The 22301-nt window shown below is 34.1% G+C and overlaps 1 protein-coding gene across 1 annotated transcript in view; it reads left to right on the forward strand.

Moving 5' to 3' along the window:
• KPNA4 (karyopherin subunit alpha 4) overlaps window positions 1-22301 on the forward strand; it is a 61714-nt gene that overhangs the window by 22452 nt on the left and 16961 nt on the right. Inside the window, exons 2-11 of the mRNA XM_069561223.1 lie at window positions 7816-7860; window positions 8701-8790; window positions 8895-8924; window positions 9023-9075; window positions 12155-12250; window positions 12767-12852; window positions 14374-14460; window positions 15996-16165; window positions 16280-16324; window positions 18991-19122. Coding sequence (XP_069417324.1) covers window positions 7816-7860; window positions 8701-8790; window positions 8895-8924; window positions 9023-9075; window positions 12155-12250; window positions 12767-12852; window positions 14374-14460; window positions 15996-16165; window positions 16280-16324; window positions 18991-19122 — 834 coding nt within the window. The remainder of the gene's footprint in view (window positions 1-7815; window positions 7861-8700; window positions 8791-8894; window positions 8925-9022; window positions 9076-12154; window positions 12251-12766; window positions 12853-14373; window positions 14461-15995; window positions 16166-16279; window positions 16325-18990; window positions 19123-22301) is intronic.

Below are 22301 nucleotides of genomic sequence, written 5' to 3' on the forward strand. Positions count from 1 at the left end.
TTTGCTAGGAAATAAATAAGCACCATAATGACTGCTGCTGCAGAGATCAACAGGTGGAAGTGAGAAGAGGAGAAATATGTAAAGAATGGAAGACAGATTTTTTATAGTTATTTTATCTTTCACATTCAATTTACTGCATTTATTGGGTTAAAGAGCTGTTGTCCTTATGGAGTATGTTTAGGATGTAATGGTTATTGAGGTTGAAAACAGTAGTAACTCACTTTTCCCTGAAATGTTGTGTAGGTCAGTGTTTCCTGTCATGACTGATTTAACTTCTTGCCTACCTTTCTGTTCCTGGCTTCTCATGTTCTTCAACAGATCCTGCATGACATCTTTTATGCATCTCTGTTTTTGTATATGCTGTATTTTCTACCTGGAATGCCTGTCTGTAACCAAATTTCAATTCAATCTTAAAGATTCAGTTTATATTTCATCTTTATTACGTGGTCTTCCTGCTGCTAAGATCAGTTTGCATGTTATAACACATTGCATATATTTAAATGAATAAAGTCAAGTCACCTGTTTGGAATGGTGTTTGGCACCCAATGTTTGCTAAATGTTAGGCCTTATTACTATTTTATTAAATCATATTTCTCTGCCATAAGAATACTAGCTTCTTAAGGCCATGGATATACTATGTCCAGTCCATTTTTGTATTTCTAGTGCTTGGCATATAGATGATTAATAAATATTTGGATGGTTGAGTGTATGCTTTTTAGCAGGCTTAAAGTGGTCATTCAGTAGAATCCATGTTGTGGGGAGGATGTGTGTGTGTTTAACTTTTTAAAAATTACTGGGATATAGCTTACTTTGCATAAACCTCATCCATTTTAGGTGTACAATTTAATTATTTATAGCAGATTTTCAGAGTTGTGCTGACTATCACAATCCTGTTTTAAAATATATTTCATCTCTTCACAAAATATCTTACGCTGATAAGTTTTTTTATTCTTTTTCTTTCTTGTGCTATTACCTAACCATCAATATTCCTAGGGTAAAAATGACAGGCTAGATGACGTAAAGTCAAAGAATTATATTCGTTATTTCTTGAATGACTAACTTTAGAATTTTCTTTAAACATTTAAGTTTCATACAGTATGTTGTTATACTACCATATCTTAGATTAATACCAGTGACTGGATTTCCCTGGTGGCTCAGATGGTAAAGCATCAGCTTACAGTGCGGGAGACCCAGGTTCGATCCCTGGGTCAGAAAGATCCCCTGGAGAAGGAAATGGCAACCCACTCCAGTACTCTTGTCTGGAGAATCCCATGGATGGAGGAGCCTGGCGGGCTACAGTCCATGGGGTCGCAAAAAGTCGGACATGACTGAATGACTTCACTTTAGATTAATAGTTTTTAAAGAAAACTGTACATTGATAAAGGTGACTTAGAAATTAAATAGCCATGAGTTACAAAGAAAGTACTATACCCTACACCCCATTAGAGCAGAGAAAGTATTTAATCCCTAGAACCTAGCTCAGTAATGGACATACAGTAATTATTTGTTAATTTTAAGAACCACATTCCTTCTAAATGAAAGTTCTGTGTTCTCTAAGATTCACTTGTTTGAATTTTTTGGCAATTTCTTGTCCCCTTTTGCCTGAATTTAGAACTTTGAAGCTGTATTATGAGCAAAAAAATACAGAAATTCTGGGTGATTAGATCAGCCTGAACTCTATCTACTCTTTATTGGGGGAGGAGGGGTGGAGGGAGGCACCCTCTACAGGCTTTGTCCTTTAGATAGTCTTTGGCCTATAAATAAGCCTTTGGCCAGTTTGGCAGCCTTTTGGAATTCTGATTGACAGCTTACTGCATCAGTGTAAATCATGTGACTCCATAACTATTATGTTTGCATGTAGTGTGTAAAAAACTGCTCTTTAGAATAAGTTAAAATTTAGAAAAAGAAACTTTATGTATCCCTTTCATGTGACCTCAGGGAAAAAAAATCCTTGATTTGAGATGGGGTTGTGATTTGTAAATATCTAATATTACTTTTAAGACATTTGTTTTTTTGCAATTAAAAAAAAAAGGTAAATGCTACCAGGCTGGTGCATGGGATGTCTTTCTACTATTTCATTCAGTTGTCTCTTTACCTCAATCATTCTCTAAAATAAAAAAATGTTTTTTGCTTTATTATGAAAAAGATTGTCACTTCTTATTTTGTATGTTTCTATGGCTAGTAATAGCCCAAAGCTTATGTCATAACTGTAGTACTAAATTAGTTTGATAAATCCTTTAGTAGTGGTTCAAATTATCAGAAACTCTAAATTTAAATAAATAAAATAGATGAAAATGAGGGGAAATTTTGTGTATATATAGCAGTTGTTTAGGATTTATTAATAGCTTGCTTTATTAAAAAGAAGTTACAGCCCGTTGATTATACCTTAATCCCACTTCTTTAAATGGGATGAGAAACCAGACTAGAAATAATCTCTGTCCCTCAGAAGTCTGCCTTTTACTGGACAAACCTTAGTACATTTTGCAGGTTTTATTTTCAGTATGTAAGACATAGGGCATTGTGTTTTGTTACTGTTTACTTGAGTTGTTTATTGTTTTAGTATTGTGATACAGTGAAAAGCCCGTTGTCTTGATAGTGGCGCTTCTGCTTTAGAATGAACCATTGGCTCTAAAAACTGGCTTGAACTCTATTTGACTTGTGGGAGACAGTATCGCTTAGTGGTTAATTGACTCTGAATTTTGGGCCTCCCTGGTAGCTCAGACAGTAAAGGATCCTTTACTGCCTGAAATGCAGGAAATGTGGGTTCTATCCCTGGGTCAGGAAGATCCTCTGGAGAAGGAAATGACTACCCACTCCAGTATTCTTGCCTGGAGAATCACATAGACAGAGGAGCTTCGTGGATTAAAGCCCATGGGTCAAAGAGAGTCAGACCTAGTTGAGTGAGTAAGCATGCACACAGGCTCTAAATTGTAATACTGGGTGTCACAGTTCTAGCCATGTAGCCTTGGTCAAGTAATTTAACTTTTCTAAGCCTCAGTTTCCTTATTTGCAAAAAGAAAGATTTCTTCTTCTTACCTCTGAAGGCTGTAATGATTGAACCATGGTGAATATTGAACATCTTATCATAATATTTGGCCAGTTGTTTTTACTCATTTGCAGCATACTATACAATACTAATACTTATTAGTATTTTCAGTTGTCATATTTTTAAATTCCATAGCTTTACCAAAGCTCAAATGATCACTTAAACAAAGATGGGATAAATTGATTTGGTCAAAAATTGAGGTAAAGATTTCCACACATTTAAGATCAGTACATTTTGAGAAGGAGTAATATTTATTCCTCATGTTATTCCTAATATATAGAACATATATTCTAGGGGAGGAAGGGGACAATAAGCAAAAAAAGTTTTACATAGTATATTAAAATGTTGTAAGGGCTATGGAGAAAAATAAGACAGAGAAGCCCAGTACCCAGATAGATAGATGTATAGTTGCTGGATAGTTAGGAAGAGGAAGACCTCATCATGGAGGTGACATTTGAAGCACTTGAAGATGAGTGAACACTGCAGATATTGAGGGAAGAGCATTACAGCCTGAGGATATAACAATAGCAATAATAAGTAGTGCACTATGTGCCAGAAATTTTATGTACTTTATATGTGTTTGTTTAATCCTTACAGTAATCCTTTATGTAGGTATTTTTGTTACTGTTCTTCAGTTGCTAAGTCATGTCCAACTCTTTTGCAATCTCATGCACTGGAGCCTGCCATCCATGAGATTTCATAGGCAAGAATACTAGAGTAGATTGCCATTTCCCTCAGGAATCTTCCCAACCCAGGGATTGAACCCTTGTCTCCTGCATTAGCAGGTGGGTTCTGTACCACTGAGCTACCACACAAGCCCTTTTTTATTATTATTATTAATCCCCATTGTATAGATGAGGAAACTGAGGCATGGTAACAAGTATTATGGCTGAAAATTAAACCCAATCAGTTTATTTCTAAAGTCCATTTTCTTGTAGTTGCTATATGGTATGTTAGAAAATACCTTGAAGAGAGAATTTCCAGTGTGTTAGAAGAATATTGAAGTTAGTGAGGATACAGCAGAATGGATGGAGAGAATCATAGGAGTTGAGATATAGGAGGTGGTAACCAGGGAGGGGATGAGATGGGAATACTGAAGCCATTGCCGTGATTTGGCATCTACTCCAAAGTGGAAAACCATTGGGTGGTTTTGAAGAGGGGAGTAAAATGATCTGATTGACTTTTTAGAAAGGGTTTCTTTACTGAGTCAGTCTTCCCATGAAGTCTATGGGTAGAATTCAAGAAAACCTGGGAACTTAGAAAAAAAAAAGAGCATCCTTGTTTTCACTAACTTTCTAACTGAAAGCGTATTTCATTCAGTTAATAATGTAGCCAATAAACCTCCATATTTATTAAAGTAACCTGTGATTTTTGTTACCACCTATAAAAATCAGTTTTGTTGCAAGATATCCTGAAATACCATTCATGATCATTACTTTGAAAGTATAGTAATTATTATGGAACTGCTAGTTTCCATTTGATATGACAGTGAAGCATATGTATTACAGTTTGTTGTTTCATGTTTTCTATATTTTGGGAACAATACGTTTAATTGGCTTTTTTGTAATAGTCCATATTTCATTTCTATATTTAAAACCGCTATCTAAGTTCCAGAGAATAGCAGGGAGGGATAAGAAAGCCCTAAGTGAACAGTGCAAAGAAATAGAGGAAAACAATAGAAAAGGAAAGACTAGAGATCTCTTCAAGAAAATTGGAGCTACCAAGGGAACAATTTGGACAGAAATGGCAAGGACCTAACAGAAGGAGAAGAGATTAAGAAGAGATGACAAGAATACACAGAACTATACAAAAAAAGGTCTTAGTGACCCAGATAATCACACTGATGTGGTCACTCATCTGGAGCCAGACATCCTGAAGTGTGAAGTCAAGTGAACCTTAGGAAGCATTGCTACAAACAGAGCTAGTGGAGGTGATGGAATTTCAGTTGAGCTATTTTAACATCCTAAAAGATGATTTAATGACATGCTGCACTCAGTATGTCAGCAAATTTGGAGAACTCAGCAGTGGCCACAGGACTGGAAAAGGTGACTTTTCATTCCAGTCCCAAAGAAGGGCAATACTGTATGATTGTGCTCATTTTACGTGTTAGCAAGATAATGCTCAAAATCCTTCAAGCTAGGCTTCAGCAGTACATGAATCGAGAACTTCCAGATGAACAAGCTGGGTTTAGAAAAAGCAGAGGAACTAGAGATCAAATGGCCAACATCTGTTGGGTCATAGAAAAGGCAAGAGAATTCCAGAAAAACATCTACTTCTGTTTCATTGACTCCACAAAAGCCTTTGACTGTGTGGATCACAACAAACTGTGAGATGGGAATACCATACCACCTGACCTGCCTCCTGCAAAACCTGTGTGCAGGTCAGGAAGCAACAGAACTGGACATGAAACAACAGACCAGTTCATAATTGGGGAAAGACTATGTCAAGGCTGTATATTGTCACCCTGCTTATTTAACTTCTATGCAGAGTACATCATGTGAAATGCTGGGCTGGATGAAGCACAAGCTGGAATCAAGATTGCTGGGAGAAATATCGATAACTTCAGATATGCAGATGACACCACTCTTATGGCAGGAAGCAAAGAGGAACTAAAGAGCCTCTTGATAAGGGTGAAAGAGTGAAATAGCTGGCTTAAAACTCAACATTAGCCTCCGATTAAAATAAATAAATTTATATTAAAAAAAAAACTCAACATTTCAAAAAACTAAGATCATGGCATCCAGTCCCATCAGTTCATGGCAAGTAGATGAAGAAGCAATGAAAATAGTGACTGATTTTATGAAATTAAGACACTTGCTTCTTGGAAGAAAAGCTATGATAAACCTATACAGTGTGTTAAAAACCAAAGACATCACTTTGCCAGCAAAGGTCTGTATAGTCAAAGCTGTGTTTTTTCCAGTAGTTGTGTACAGATGTGAGAGTTATTAGACCATAAAGAAGGCTGAGCACTGAAGAACTGATGCTTTTTAATTGTGGTGCTGAAGACGACTTTTGAAAATCTCTTGGACTGCAAGGAGATGAGACTGGTCAGTCCTGAAAGAAATCAGTCCTGAATATCCATTGGAAGGACTGATGCTGAAACTCTTATACTTCGGCCACCTGATGCCAAGATTCAACTCAAAAGCCCCTGATGCTGGGAAATATTGAGAGCAGGAGGAGAAGGGGGCAACAGAGAACGAGTTCGTTGGATTGCCTCATCAACTCAGTGGATGTGAATTTGAGCAAACTCAAGGAGATACAGGACAAGAAAGCCTGTCACAGTTCATAGGGTCGTAAAGAGTCAGACACGACTTAGCAACTGAGTAACCGCAACAGTCTGAGAAGGTGGCCATTGATTGCACTAGGCTGCCAAAGAAGTCTGTGGCACACAAAAATCAAGACTCCCTATGAGGATTACTTTGGTTGCTGTGATAATAATGGACTGGAAGAAAGATGGAGAGCAAGAACAGAGAGAGGGATGCAAGTTAGGAGTTGCAGTTATCTAGAGGAGAGATCATGGTGAGTTGGATCAGAGAGTGGCAGAGAAATCATCATATGTAGTTGTATTTCAGATAAGTTCTGATGATTGGACCAATATGATTTGCTAACAAATTGAGTGTGTAATATGAGAGAAAAAGAATTAGGGATGGCTTTAATATATAATTTGATCTGTGCAACTGGAAGGATGGAGTTGCCATTTGCTGAAATTCTCTTTGAAATTATTAATAGACCTGGAGTATTGGATATATTGCAAATTTTTAAACAGTAACATAAGGCTTATAAAAATACAAAAATACTAAGGGTAAAAGAACTCATAATCTCACCCTCGTATGAACCATGTGAGATGGGGTAGAACATATGTTTAACTGTTAAAGGTCAAAAGTTTTGGTTTCAGATATGTTTGATGTATTTATTAGACATTTTAAGTATTACTTCATGTATTGCTCTCTCCACTTAATATGTCTTGGCATATGCAGTTATTAGAAAGAATGAGGCGGTCCTATATATAATGTGAATTGGTATCGTTTCTGAATGTCTGAATGTTTTACAGTGAACATGTATCCATGTGTTAGGTAACTTTAAAGTGAGAAAAAAACTTTAAAAAACAGAATGGTTACAATATGTGATAGAATAATTATGTGCTCCTTCGGAAGAATAAAATATATCTGCATATACCATCATGAAAGATCTTCCAGATCTTTAAATAAATAAAAATAAAGTAAAGAACAGAATAAGTGTATCAGAATCATAGTAAACCTAGCTATGTGTATCTTTAAAGAAAGAGGCTGTGAATTGTCAGGAAGGTTTTCACCCCCTCCCCCACCCTCCTTTTTTAAAGCAATTCAGTTTACTAACCTTGTACATATATTACTTTTTAAATAGGGGGTTCATATGGCAGTGAGATTACCTTGTACATATATTACTTTTTAAATAGGGAATTCTTACAGGGGGTGAGATTATGGATTATTCTTTGTACCTTTATGTTTTTAATAATTCCTGTGTTGTAGTTTCAAACTTTTATGATATATCCAATATTATAGTTCCAGTAATAATCTCAAAGAGATTTTCAGTATTGAAGAATGTGAATATGAAATGAAGATAGGAAATCATCATATAATCTTTATTAGGAGTAGAATATAACTTTATATATATATATGACTAGAAGGAAAGATTAGGGGGTGTACATCAAAGTGTTAATAGCAGTTTTCTCTGGGTGATGGAATTTGAGGTGATATTTTTAAAAAACAATTTTCTTTAATTTCTTGTAGACTATGAGAAGACAACGAAATGAAGTTGTAGTTGAATTAAGAAAGGTGAGTCTGATTAATATTGTGTACTTTCAAGTATAATTACAGCAGCCATATATAGAGAAATTAGCAAATGTATATGAATCTCAAGTGCTTAAATGAGCGTTTCTTTTTTCTTTGAAAATGGAGATATTGACTAAATTTGACAGTGATTGAAGTTGGCAAGGTGCATTTTGTCAACTATCTAAAATAGAGGTAAACGTTATCTAACAGTTTTTTCTTCTGTAATTTTAAATGTTTTATGTAAGGTATATGTCATAGTTATACTAAATAGTTCTGCTATTTACAATAATTTACTCCATAAAAGGAGCTTGGTATTTAAAAATTTTGTCAACTTTTCAAGTATTAAAGTAGGTTAGTTGAGAATATATTTTAAAATTTGTCCTGAACATTTTAGTGAAATTCAAGTGGCCCTTAATTTTTGTAAGACATTGTTAATTTTTATCTGATTTTTGAACTGCCAACTTTTGCTTTGACTTTGCTTTTAGGTGATAAAGAGAAGCTCCCAGATGATGTATAAAATGGTTCAGTACTTTTAAATAAATATGTATGTTTGGTTCTGGCTTAAACTCTATTCTTATCTTTTTTTAATCAAATTAGTTTTTTTTTGTTTTTGTTTTTAGTTTGTTTTTACATTGTTCACAGTTCATTAAAAATGTAATGTTTGGAGTTTGGGGGCTCAAATAGGTGTTGCTTACATGTTTAATTCACAATTTGGTTTAATTGTTTGCATTTGCATTTTACTTTGAAAAGTCACTTTGTATTTTTTGTAGGCACAGGATTGTCTAATTTTTATGTGAAACTACTTAGCGTTTTAAAATTTAACTGAAGTTCTATTTTTTTAAGAATAAAAGAGATGAACATCTCTTAAAGAGGAGGAATGTACCACATGAAGATATCTGTGAAGACTCTGACATAGATGGTGATTATAGAGTGGTAAGTTATTGTTATTCTGGTAATTTAAAAATTCTGTGATTTTTACATAAATACAGAATTACAAGGTGAATTTTTAACTTAATTTTCTCTTAACTTTTTCCTAGCAAAATACCTCTCTAGAAGCTATAGTTCAAGTAAGTTGATTTCCCCTCCCTCACCCTCATTCATATTTCTTGTATTTGTCAACTAATTATTGTGTATCCGCATCAAAAATTGTTTGGTTTTTTTATAGAATGCGTCCAGTGATAACCAAGGAATTCAGTTAAGTGCAGTTCAAGCTGCTAGGTAAGTTAAGGACATATTTAATGTTTATAACTTAGGTTTGGGTTTTTACTATATAGTAGTCCTGTTTCTTATGTTAACTTTGATGACAAATAATAAAAAATAGTCAAAGACCTAATGAATTTATTTTAAAAATTATTCTCTAAGATTATTCTCTAATTTAGAGTATTAAAATTAGCAAATTTCTAATTCACTAAGAACTGGAAACTTTAGTATACATTTAAAATGTGCAAACACTGGAGAAAGGTTGATTTGACATGTTACTGCTATAGACTAATAGAAAAACGTAAAACTTTTCATTCTTTACTGAATAATAGGTTTAATTTTATTAAAAGTCAGATTCTTCAGCTCTTGCTCGGGTAGCTGATTCTCACAATTTTCATAATGATCAAACGATAAGTTGAATTAAAGCTTTAAAAGATGCTTACTCCTTGAAAGGAAAGTTATGACCAACCTAGATAGCATATTCAAGAGCAGAGACATTACTTTGCCAACAAAGGTCCGTCTAGTCAAGGCTATGGCTTTTCCCAGTGGTCATGTATGGGTGTTAAAGTTGGGCTGTGAAGAAAGCTAAACGCTGAAGAATTGATGCTTTTGAACTGTGGTGTTGGAGAAGACTCTTGAGATTCCCTTGGACTGCAAGGAGATCCAACCAGTCCATCCTAAAAGAGATCAGTCCTGGGTGTTCATTGGAAGGACTGATGCTAAAGCTGAAACTCCAATACTTTGGCGACCTCATGCGAAGAGTTGACTCATTAGAAAAGACTGATGCTGGGAGGGATTGGGGGCAGGAGGAGAAGGGGACGACAGAGGATGAGATGGCAAGATGGCATCACCAACTTAATGGACATGACTTTGGGTGAACTCTGGGAGTTGGTGATGGACAGGGAGACCTGGCGTGCTGCGATTCATGGGGTCGCAAAAAGTTGGACAAGACTGAGTGACTGAACTGAACTGAAGGCTGCAAGGTGTTAAGATTTAGGACTCCTACTTATCATTTTACATATATCTGTTGTAAAACCTGTGCACTCATATTTCAAAGGAAAAGCCAGAGAAACTTAACGACTGAGACATTTGTATTAATAAATAGCTTGGGGAAGACGTGGTTGTATCATAGTACAATATAGTGGTTTCTTTGTTTTTTTTTTTAATATATGTAAGAATAATACCCTGTGTTCTAATTGTCAGTAGGAAAGAGACACTTGAGCAAGAAATTAACTTGTTATAAAATTTTAAAGTGGAAAAAGACTTCACACCTTCATATAATATCTTACCCAGTGCTTTTAAGTCCCTTTTATGTTCATTAGACTTTGCTACTTTTGTATATTCACTGTAAATGGCCTAGAACAGATAAGGAAATTATCAGATTACAGTGTTGTCCACTACAGGTTAAAGAACTTATTAGAAAGGTCTTTGTTAATATAGGAAGAAAGTCACAGAAATTTTCATATCTCAAATAGCAAATTAATGTTAATAGGAAGAATGATTAAGAAATTAATACATTATGCTCACCATTGTCAGTGTTAATTGTAATATTGGAGCAGCTCTTCTCAACATGAATTCTGCAAGATAATGAAAGTCATAAGGCAGGGTATCTGAGTGTGTGGATCCCTAGGAGATCCTGAGATAACTTTAGGGACTGTTATTTTCACAATAATTATAAAAAAGAATAAGACTTCATTTGCCATTTTTTAAAAACTGTGTTAACATTCACATTGATGTTGCAAAATCGGCTGGGTAAATTACTGGCACCTTAGCACAAACCAAAACAGTGTCACCAAACTAATGATACATTGTATATATGGTATATACCATTTTGCAGTCAAAGACAAAACATCATTTCTCTTTAAGAATGTCCTCAGTGAAGTAGTAAAAAAGTTTTCTTTTATCAACTTTGAAACCTTGATTAACAAAGACTGGGTTAAAGACTGGCTTATTTCCTACTTTGTATAAAGAATTGTGCCATATATTATGGAAAATACTGTGAGCAAGCATGTGGAATAATTGCTGCTCTATAAGAAGTTTAGAAGCTAATTGGGAAGACAAAACTATATAAAGAATAGTGATGCTCAACAGTAAGTATAGCTGTATGCCATGTAAATATTCTTGGAATTTAGAGAGAGTAACTCAGATGGTTAAGAATCTGCTTGCAGTGCAGGAGACCTGGGCTGGAAAGATCCCCTGAAGTAGGGCATAGCAACCCACTCCAGTATTCTTGCCTGAATCTCTCCCCATGGACAGAGGAACCTGGTGGCCTACAGTCCATGGGGTAGCAAAGAGTCTGACACAACTGAGCAACTAAGCATACACACACAGGTTGTATAGATAGAGTTTGAATAGACAGAAAAGAGAGCACTCCAAGTGTGGGAAATAGGATTTGAAGGGCCTGCAAATTAGATTGAAATGTTGGGACAGACAACTGATCCTTGAATTACAGAGAATTAGTTAGACAAATAAAATGGAGTCAATTTGTGGAATGTTACAAAGCTCAGTCAGGGAGTTTACATTGATAGGATAGTAAATTAGCAGCTATCACTTGGTTTATATAGGGGAATAACATTTCCTTTAGTTGTTGAGAATGTTGTTGAGATTTTATGGTCTTTAATTTAGTGTACAGTGAAAGTGAAGTCGCTCGGTCGTGTCTGACTCTTAGTGACCCCATGGACTGTAGGCTACCAGGCTCCTCCGTCCATGGAATTCTCCTGGCAAGAATACTAGAGTGGGTTGCCATTGCCTTCTCCAATTTAGTGTATAGAGTAGGATAAAGAATTAGAAACTGGTATCAGCTATAAACTTGTACCAGCACTTTTGTCCTAGCTTAAAAGAAGTGGTAAAGTGTTCATGTCTTTATGGTTGTTAGAACCATATGTAATCGTTCATGTCTACCATTTTTCCTAATTATTAATAATTTCTGTGAATTTATAAATCAATCTTTTTATAGTAGACAAAATTGCATTATGTAAATTTTAAAAGTAACTTTCTAGAAGAGTGTGGCAGATATTCAGGTTATTGTAATCAAATGTGAATTTGAATTTAATTATGTTTCATTAAGTTTCATAAGGAGTATGTATATCTCTTACAGGAAGCTTTTGTCCAGTGATCGAAATCCACCAATTGATGACTTAATAAAATCTGGAATATTGCCTATTTTAGTCCATTGTCTTGAAAGAGATGACAAGTAAGTACATTATTTTAAGAAATAACTTAGGGTGTGTCCTTTGCAGAAGACTACATTTTCTTAGTAGTTAATTTGACCTTCAAACAAACAAAAAAAAAGGGCTGTAAGATGGAGTTGAAAAGCCAACGTGAAAAACAATGTAAGATATGTTTACACCAAGAGAAGGTAAAGATCAAAAGGGAACTTGCGAGTGATATATTTAGTTAGCCTTTAAGCTTTGAAAATTAGTAAGATCTAGTTTATCCAGATAATACTTGAGAAAACTGTTTAGTTAGTAATGTGTGGGTATCTTAAAGAGTTCTTAATAAAAATAAGGACACCTTGAGAGGGTTATATGCTTTTTATACCAAAGAGATATTTTAAATAGTCATTGGAAGTTAAAAAATATAGGTTATATAGATCTTTTACATCAAAATATTTGATACTTTTAAAATGCTGGAAGGGAGGAGTGGTTGGTAGATATTTGGGGCCAGTGTAGAAATTCCTGCTGTTTAAAACAATTTGTTTTTTTTGTAGTCCTTCTTTACAGTTTGAAGCGGCATGGGCTTTGACAAACATTGCATCTGGAACCTCTGAACAAACTCAAGCAGTAGTTCAGTCTAGTAAGTTGGTTATTAAGAAACAAAATTGTAATTTTCCAAAAACAGGTTATTTAAAACACTTAGTGCTTTTTCTGAAAGAATAGCGCTATTAAATTATAAAATAATAATTTTGAATTCAGTAACACATAAGGCAGTTGAAATAAGCCAACTTAAGTATGTTACTTTGATCATCTTATCCCAGTTAGTGATATTTTCTATTTTATAAAGTAGGCCTTTGAGAGAATGGCTTGAATTTTTTTTTCATTGTTATTATAGGATTGGTTGTTTATGTTCCAACAAATGTAAGTAGGAAATAATCACTGAGTTATGTTATTGTAACTTGAGTTATTTTCCATGAGTGTTATTTGATTCTGCTTCCTAGGTAGTGCTAGTGGTAAGAACCTACCTATCAGTGCAGGAGATAGTAGAGACGTGGGTTTGATCCCTGGGTTGGAAAGATTCCCTGGAGAAGGGAATGACAACCCACTGCAATATTCTTGTCTGGAGAACCTGATGGACAGAGGAGCCTGATGGGCTATAGTCCATAGGGTTGCAGATAGCCAGACACAAATGAAGTGACTTAGCACACACTAAACAAAGAAATTCATAAGTTTAAGAAGGTACTTTGAAAATCCCCTTCAAATATATAAGCAGTATTCTTTGTCTAAGGGCTTCCCAGGTGGATCAGTGGTAAAGAATCCACCTGCCAATGCAGGAGACACAGGTTCCATCCCTGGGTTGGGAAGATCCCTTGGAAAAGGAAATGGCAACCCACTCCAGTATTCTTGCCTGGAGAGTTCTATGGACAGAGGAGCCTGGCAGGCTACAGTCCACAGGGTCACACAGAGGCAGACAATACTGAATGACTAACACACACACACATATAAGTATACCTGCCTGATCTCTGTGTAGTTACTTAAATAGCATTTTTCAAAGCAGTGTAAGAAGGAAAAGAAAGAATGAAAGAAAAATGAAAGAATCATGTATTCAGTGCAGTATTATTCTGTTAAATGTCTCTCTATATTTCCTTGTTGTTAAGCAACAGAAGCATTTTCTGATTCAGAATGTCTCATGTGGCCAGGTTAAAGACCTATGTGATACTATTTTACATTTCTGTATTCAAAAGTTATTTTAATTATTAGAGGGTTTTTTTTTCAAATTTGAAGATAATACTCTATAAGGAATTAATTTTTTAAATTTAAATCCAGGTTTAATTGTGAACAAAGTTTTATCAACTTAATTTGATGTTTGTCTGTATGTTGAAGCTGTCATTTTGATGGTGACAATTTTGTCTGCTACTCAGAAATTTTGTACTACTGTTAGTCTAATGAAAATCATTTAATGAGAATATATTTTACATATGTATATTTTTTTGATAGGTTCATTTCTTTCGGAATTTCAGCAAAGAAACAAGTTCAGTTTTCAATTTACAGTATTGTCAACTTACAGTATTGTCAACTTTTTTTTTTTCAATTTTTAAAAAATCTAATTGATATATAATATCTTCAGACTTAAATGATAGCATGTATTTTCTTCCTTCAGATGCTGTGCCACTTTTCCTGAGGCTTCTCCATTCACCCCATCAGAATGTCTGTGAGCAAGCAGTGTGGGCCCTGGGAAATATCATAGGTTTGTCTAAAACTCATAATGCTAGTCCAGCAATTGTTGTGATCATGTACTGTGTAATACAAATGCCTACTAGGAGTTGAAAAGGAAAAGCAGCTTGTCGTTTTCAGTTCTAGTTTTTATGAACTATTTTACAGAAATTATATTTAAGTATAAACACATAGTAAACAGAAGGAACATTTTGTTGCTTATGCCATTATATCTTTTTGTATATAGTCAGCTCTTAGTTATTTATAATAATTATAAAATATGTATATGATTTAGGTATTTTCCTCATCCTCCTTCATTACGGTGGGGTCCATTTTATTCCTCAGCTCTCTTAACTGTCCTAGGAAATGCTAAGAAAAAAGAAGGTGGTAAAACTTAAACCAAATTACAATAGCAGTTCTGAGAGGAACCTTAAGTTGAAATTTTTTATATCTCTTATAGATTTTAGTACAGTAAAATATAGTAATGTTGTCCACTATTATCATGAGGTGGTCCTCATACAAGTGTCTATATGACTGTCATATAGACAGTCTCGTTAAATGTTGACAACCATGATTACCATACCTTTCTGATTTTCTCTGATAAATAATTGCAAGAATAATTAAAGACAGCTCCAGTATTTCAGGAATTTGCTTTTTAACTACAACATTAAGTTTACCCAAACTCAAAAATTCAAAAAGCTGGAGAATGGAAAAAATCTGGGGTCTGAACTGTATTGTGTGCCATTATATTAAAAGATATTTTTGCCACAGATTTTTTTTTGCATGGAAGTAATCAGCCTTGCTCTAATAAAGCTCTTCTTTATTACCCTTTTGGGGGCCAAGATGGAAGGTGAAGTGTGGTTAGTGCCCCACAGTTGTGAATTTTCAGATGGGGAGATTTCCCTATAAACTGTTCTTGGCATACAATATATTGCTGTTAGGAATGCTATCATTTGTATATCCAGAGTCCCTTTATATCAAATTTTAGATTTATAACTATTAATAGCACATCTTGATCTTTGGTTTTTAATTCCAGTGCCATTATAGAATAAATGGCAAAAAGAACAAACATTTCATCTTCAAATACTATAGACATAGTTTACATAGTTTAAGTGTGTAGAGTAATTTATAGTCAATACTCTCTGTGCTTTGACGTCAGGTCATCAGTATAAATTCTAGATATTTTTCTCTGTAATGGTATTCTCATATATTTCTTTTTATAACATGAAGGTTTCTTAGAGTACCATTGAGAGAGAAGACAAAAAGCAACAATTCTCTGTACACAAAGTGCTTGAAAACCTTATTTAGGCTTCTGGCATTTAGATGCCATAAAAACATTTTATAGGTGAGCAGCATATAAACCTGAATACATGAATAATGTACAGAGGAAGTCTTAGTACCTTGTTACACCTCTTGCCTCAAAGACCTAAAATGTGAGCTAGGTTAGTATTGTCTAAAACTGCTGCATATATCAAAATATATGGTTCAAATACAATAAGCAGCATATTGAACCCAGTGCTTTATGTTTTCTGAATTACTTATTGTATTAATAAATCTTCCTTCCTACAGGTGATGGGCCACAGTGTAGAGATTATGTCATAAGTCTTGGAGTTGTGAAACCTTTACTTTCCTTCATAAGTCCATCTATTCCTATAACATTCTTAAGAAATGTTACTTGGGTCATGGTCAACCTATGTCGCCACAAAGACCCACCACCCCCAATGGAAACCATTCAGGAGGTAACAAGTGTTTTTTGTTTTGTTTTGTTCTGTTTTTTAAATTAAAGTAGATATTATTATGTGTGTATTTTTATCTATGTGTATTTTAAAATCTATGCATTTCTTCCTCTTTAGATTCTTCCAGCTCTTTGTGTTTTAATTCATCACACAGACGTAAATGTGAGTAAATGCTTCCCATCATATATTTTTATGTGTGTATATATTTAAGGCTTCACCCTAGTTCAAGAGCTGTTTATACATAGTTTGGTATTTTTGTATTTACTCTGTGTTTACCCATATCACAAAATGTAAATTTCAAGTGAAGTCAAGCCTGTTATTTTGGTCTTGGCAGTAATGTGTGTGCGTATATTATGTATTTGTTTTGCAAAAACTGATATTAGAAGTTGTTAAAGTTTCCAGTTAGTAAGCTCTCACAAAGATCATATCTTTGACTGTTCATCATCTTTTTATGAAAGCTCATTTTGACAGCTGGCCGGTGAGAGAAACACATACACCTAGTGGTATTATTTTTTGAAAGGTAAAAAAAAGTATGTGTGCCTTTATGTATGCATTTGTATTCATATACCATTCTTAGACCAAAACATAAGCATCAGTTGTTCTTTAATTTCATTATTACTCTGTTAATTCATTTATAGTGACTTTGCTAATGGCCTCACTTGGTATAAAGATAATTCTTGAGTATCCAAACAACAGGGGAAAAAAAATCAGTGCAAACTAGATTTTAAACATTAATAAATATATCCTGCTCATTCTTTCTAACAAAGAGAGCAAAGGAAAAAGCAACTCAGGAAGAATGAAAGAGTAGGAAACAGATCTAACTGCTTATAAAGTCAGTCTAGCCTTCCTTTGTTAGAGGAGCTAGAAATGTTACAGGTAAAAGGAAATCACATGGACAAAACGCATAGCAACCATCAGAAACTTGTGTAGGTCTTCAAAAACACAGTTTGGTATGATCAGTGTGTGACAAACTGCTTCAGTTTCTTAGGTAGTAATACCTTTTTGCTAAGGTCTCTCTAAAGATATGGAACAATTTAAACTTCAAATTATACTACATTAAGTTAGAATTATATTATGTGCTTGACATTCATAGAGGAACATGATCTTTGCTCTAAAGATATTTTTTATAGCTCCAAATAGTCTAAGATCAGAAAACACACATGTAAGCAAATTTTGGTTTGGGGTTCTTATAGTCAAATTTTTCATATTTTATTTTAAAAGATTTCCAAGAAAGATTAATCTCAAAGTTTATATGTCTACTGGAAAAACCAGACATCTTGGTTGACCTTATTCAGAGCTGTATTGTGTTCTTTCCACTTGTTTACCCCAATCCATTTGAGATTATAACTCCATTTTTCTTCCTCTTGATATTATCTTGAATTTCCCAAGCCAGTTTGCATTGTTCTTTTTTTACTAGCATTAGTAATATTGTTTGCTAAATAATAATGTTTACTAAAAATAAAATCTTCTTGGGTTAATACTTAGGAGCAAGTTCTTAAATCAGGCCATCAAAGAAGTAAAAATAACTGAACAAAACTGTTTCCACAAATCATAAGTGAAATATTGAAATTACACGAGAGTTGTAATTAGTAAACTTATCCATAGACTTAACTTTGCTGACACAGAAAGTGCATATGAAGTTACTTTTGTGAGTTGAAATTTAGTTGTCTCACATGTTTTGATACTTCCTTAGGTGTGTGAATTTTTTCATTCAATGTCTTCTTATTACATTAAAAAATATCCATAGTGCTTTCTTGAATTTCTGAAAGGAAAAATGACAAAGTGCTGTTTTCTTCTGGGGGCTTCTTGGATGTTATAAATATACCATTGATTTAGAATGTAAAGATTTCAAACTTCTTTGGCTTGTCTTTTGACATAGAGTTCATATTCTAGAAAGGCTTTGAAAGTAAAGTTTCAGGCATAATTATTTATTACTGTGTCTTTGTCAATAATTGCATTATTTAGCAGCTTAACAGTTGTTTTTCTTACTTTGTTTTGCCATAGCTTCTAATTAGGACTTAACATACAAAGATGAAACACAGTGGCCTGTTGTACTTTGAAATATAATCATAAGTTAATTACTTGAGATTTTTTAAAAAAAGTAGTTTGACAGCTGATGTAAATTATAGTTTTGTGGTTGGTTCATTGTTTTGTTTTCTTAAACTAGAACATGTTTTTTGATTATAGATCTCACAGGCTGACCTTTGGTTGCTTTTAATGTCTTTATCTGTAGCTATGGGAGACTTGCGCTATTTGGGAAGTTGCCTCTAGTTTTACAAAGCAAAGCAAACTGGTTGGAACAGATGAAAGTACTATAATGCTAATACTGGAGTGTTGGCTTTAGACCAACCAACATGTTACTGATGTGAGAACATCTTGAGTATATTCACATACCCCAGATATTTTTAATGTGTATACATATAATGTTGGATACATAAACTCTTTCCAGCTGTATGCATTTATCACAGTGTCCTTGGGCCTATTATCCCTCAATCTGAGCATTTGGGAAAGAGAATGTCTTTTTCTCATATTTTATGTGCTACATAGTATATTTGTATCTTTGTGATTGAGGAGTGGCTATCAATCTGTGATTGGAATCATAATTAACCTAAATATCCTAAATATGACTGGAACATGAACATACTTGATATAAACATTCATAGTTGATGATGCTTAGTATATTAGAGAAGACTACCATTCCAGTGATTTTAAGTGAGAGCAAACAGAAGAAAGAAGACAGTAGAACAATCAGAGGTTAGTCCATATGGTTAAAAATTTTTGAAATTAGAAAATATTCAAGGATTATTTGAATTTTTTTTATTCATTAGATATTGGTAGATACAGTCTGGGCCCTCTCTTACCTTACTGATGCTGGCAACGAACAGATACAGATGGTAATAGACTCTGGAATAGTCCCTCATTTGGTTCCTCTTCTCAGCCACCAGGAAGTTAAAGTGCAGGTGAGTTTTTTAATAACATGCTACTATCTGCTTTAAACATGACATTTGAATATGGATAATATCAATAGTTAAGTATTTTTTAGTCTAATAATAACATATCTGTGATGGAAAAGAGTGAATTATTAGATCCCCATTTTAAAGAAGGAGAAAATGAGATATGATTACTACAAGAATATCCCTTTTCCTAGAAAAAAAAGCCAAGTTGACTTATTTGTAAATTACTGATCTCTAACGTAGAGCAGGGCAGTTCTTAAAGCAACTTGGGTAGCATCTGAAATAAGTATTGATGATTTTATTTTTCCTACTTTCCCTATTTTTCTTCTTTTACTCTCCTACTTTTTTTTTTCCCCTATAGCTGTCCTTGTTTACTCTTCTTCACTGCGCTTGGCAAGTTTAGTTAATGCGCAGCATCACTGGCACTGTGATAAAGGCTCTGTACTGAAATGTGCTGCTTAGGGGCTTCCTAACTTGTATTCTTCCAGTTATTTAAAATCATTTTCTTTTTGATTTTTGTTTTATTGTATTATTTTAAAATCCTTCTGTAGAAATATCCCCAAAAACCTGCATCTAGAAAGAGCTAATAAAGAGAAGATGAGAAGTTCACACAGTTATAAGCAATAACTGTCAAACTACGGTGGTAAAGGGAAGTGCAGCAAGCTCTCCCTGTCCTTCGGAAGTAAATAGCGCGTGCTTTAATCGTAGAATGACAAAGAACCTATAAACTACAATAATAGCATAAGGAAAACTGTTAACCAGATTCATTTTATCAACCTTGGCTAGATGATAAAATCAGGTGTGTGAAGCTTAAAGAAAAAAATTGGTTTCCCTTGCCCAACTTTTAGAATTTGTTTCAGTAAATCTGCTGTATTTCCTAGAAATCTGGGCTTTAAAAAGCTCTTTAGGTTATTCATATGCTGTCAAAATGAAAACTCATCTCTAAAATTTAAAGCACTTTAAAGAAAAGAAGGAACACTTAGCTAAATTCAGAAATAATTGATTAATAGAATACTTTGTCATTTAGGGGTATTTGTAGTCTATTTTAAATATTCCTACTTAATTCTTACCATAAAGTTTGCATTTCTTAAGTGTGGTACTTGCGTCTTGGTATAGGTTTTTGGTTTGCATTTTGTTTTTGTTTTTTTCTGAATGCATCTTCAGTTTTAGTACTAGACTTTGAGAAGATAGTGCTTAGACTTTTACTTTAGCCAGCTCTCAAAGAAATTTAATGTTCTATACCTTGCCTGATAACTAATATAGATTTTGTAAAACTTTTTAAATTTTTTATGCCATAAATTTGGAATGTAGAAAGAATAATGTAATGAACTACGTAGGTTTCCTGTATATTTCTACTTCCCCTCCAGATTACTTTGACACAAATTCCAGATATTGTATAATTTCATCCAGCTTGCATCTGTAAGAAGTAAGCCTATTTTTTAACATTCACAGTTCCGTTAGAGCACTTACTAAAATCCAATCAGTATCTGATTTTTACTTTTTGCCTCACTTTTTTTCACAACTTGACCAGATCAGTAGGCCTTCAAACAAGGTCAGCACGTTACATTTAGTAGCTATGCCCTTATGTTTCTGATATTCTTCCTTTATTCTTTCCCTTATTAAATTTATTTGTTAAAGAAACTGGCTCACTACAAAACATTTTTGAAAGAAATTAAATAAGACCTAAATAAGTAGAAAGATACCTATGTTTGTGGATTGAAAGATTCAGTATTAGGGTGGCAATGGTCCCCAAAATTATATACAGATTAAATGCAGTTCTTGTTAAAATCGATATTTAAAATACAGTGGACCCAGAAATAGCCAAAACAGTCTTGAAAAAGGAATCAAGTTTGGGGACTTCTCACTTTAAAACCTGACTACAAAGCTAGAGAAAACAAAATTTTGTGATTCTAGTATAAGGATAGACATACAGATCAATGAAATAGAATCAAGAGTCCAAAAAGAAACTCATACGTTTGTGATCAATTGATTTTCAACAAAGGTGCCAAGAAAATTCAGTGAGCAAAAACAGTCTTTTCAACAAGTGGTGCTGAGGCAACTGGATACCCATGTATATAGAGGAATGAACTTGGATCCCTATTTCACACCATATTTGAAAAAACTAAACTCAAAAATGAATCACAGCTATTATGAAATGAAAACAGCTATTATGAAACATCTGGAAGTATAAACCTCTTACAAGGCATAAATCTTCATAACCTTGAATGAGGCAGTAGTTTCTTAGATTTGACACTGCAAGAAGTCAAAGAAAAAATGCCCCTACCCCCCAAAAAAATTAGACTTCCAAAATTTAAAACTTCTAAAGAGACCATCAAGAAAGTGAAGAGACAACCCACACAATGGAAGGAGATATTCACAGATCATATATGAAATAGGATTTGTGTCCAGAATACATAAAAAACTCTTAAAACTCAACAAAAAATGGCAACCCAATTCTAAATGGTTTTTAAAAAGTAATATTTTCCTAAGAAGACATACAGATGGTCAGTAAGCACATAAGATGTTCAACATTGTTAGTCACTAAGGAAATCAATCCTGAATATTCATCAGAAGGACTGATGTTGAAGCTGGAACTTCAATACTTTGGCCACCTGATGCGAAGAACTGACTCTTTTGAAAAGACCCTGATGCTGGGAAAGATTGAAGGTGGGAGAAGAAGGGGATGACAGATGATGAGATAGCTGGATGGCATCACCGACTCAATGGACGTGAGTTTGAGTAGACTCCAGGAGTTGATGATGGACAGGGAGGCCTGGCATGCTGCAGTTCATGGGGTCGTAAAGTCAGACACAACTGAGCAACTGAACTGAATACGAACACAAATCTCTAATGTAAATGTCACTAATGTAAATCAGAGCCACGGTGAAGTACCGCTTTATACTCACCAGGATTGCTGTAATCCAAAAGACAGTAACGTGTTGGCAAGAATGTAAAGAAAATATGATCCTCATACATTACTGGAAAGAATGTAAAATGGTATAGCCTCTTTGGAATATAATTTGACGGTACCTGGAAAAGTTAGACAGAGTTACTATATGATCCAGAAATTCCACACCCAGGTGTGTACCCAAGAAAGCTGAAAACATGTGTTCACACAAAAACTTCTGTATTATCTTATTTTCTTTATGGTCATAATTATTATCTAAAGTTATCCTTCATACTTA

The sequence above is a fragment of the Ovis canadensis genome, chromosome 1 (genome assembly GCF_042477335.2).
Source record: "Ovis canadensis isolate MfBH-ARS-UI-01 breed Bighorn chromosome 1, ARS-UI_OviCan_v2, whole genome shotgun sequence".
In the NCBI taxonomy this organism is placed as follows: domain Eukaryota; kingdom Metazoa; phylum Chordata; class Mammalia; order Artiodactyla; family Bovidae; genus Ovis; species Ovis canadensis.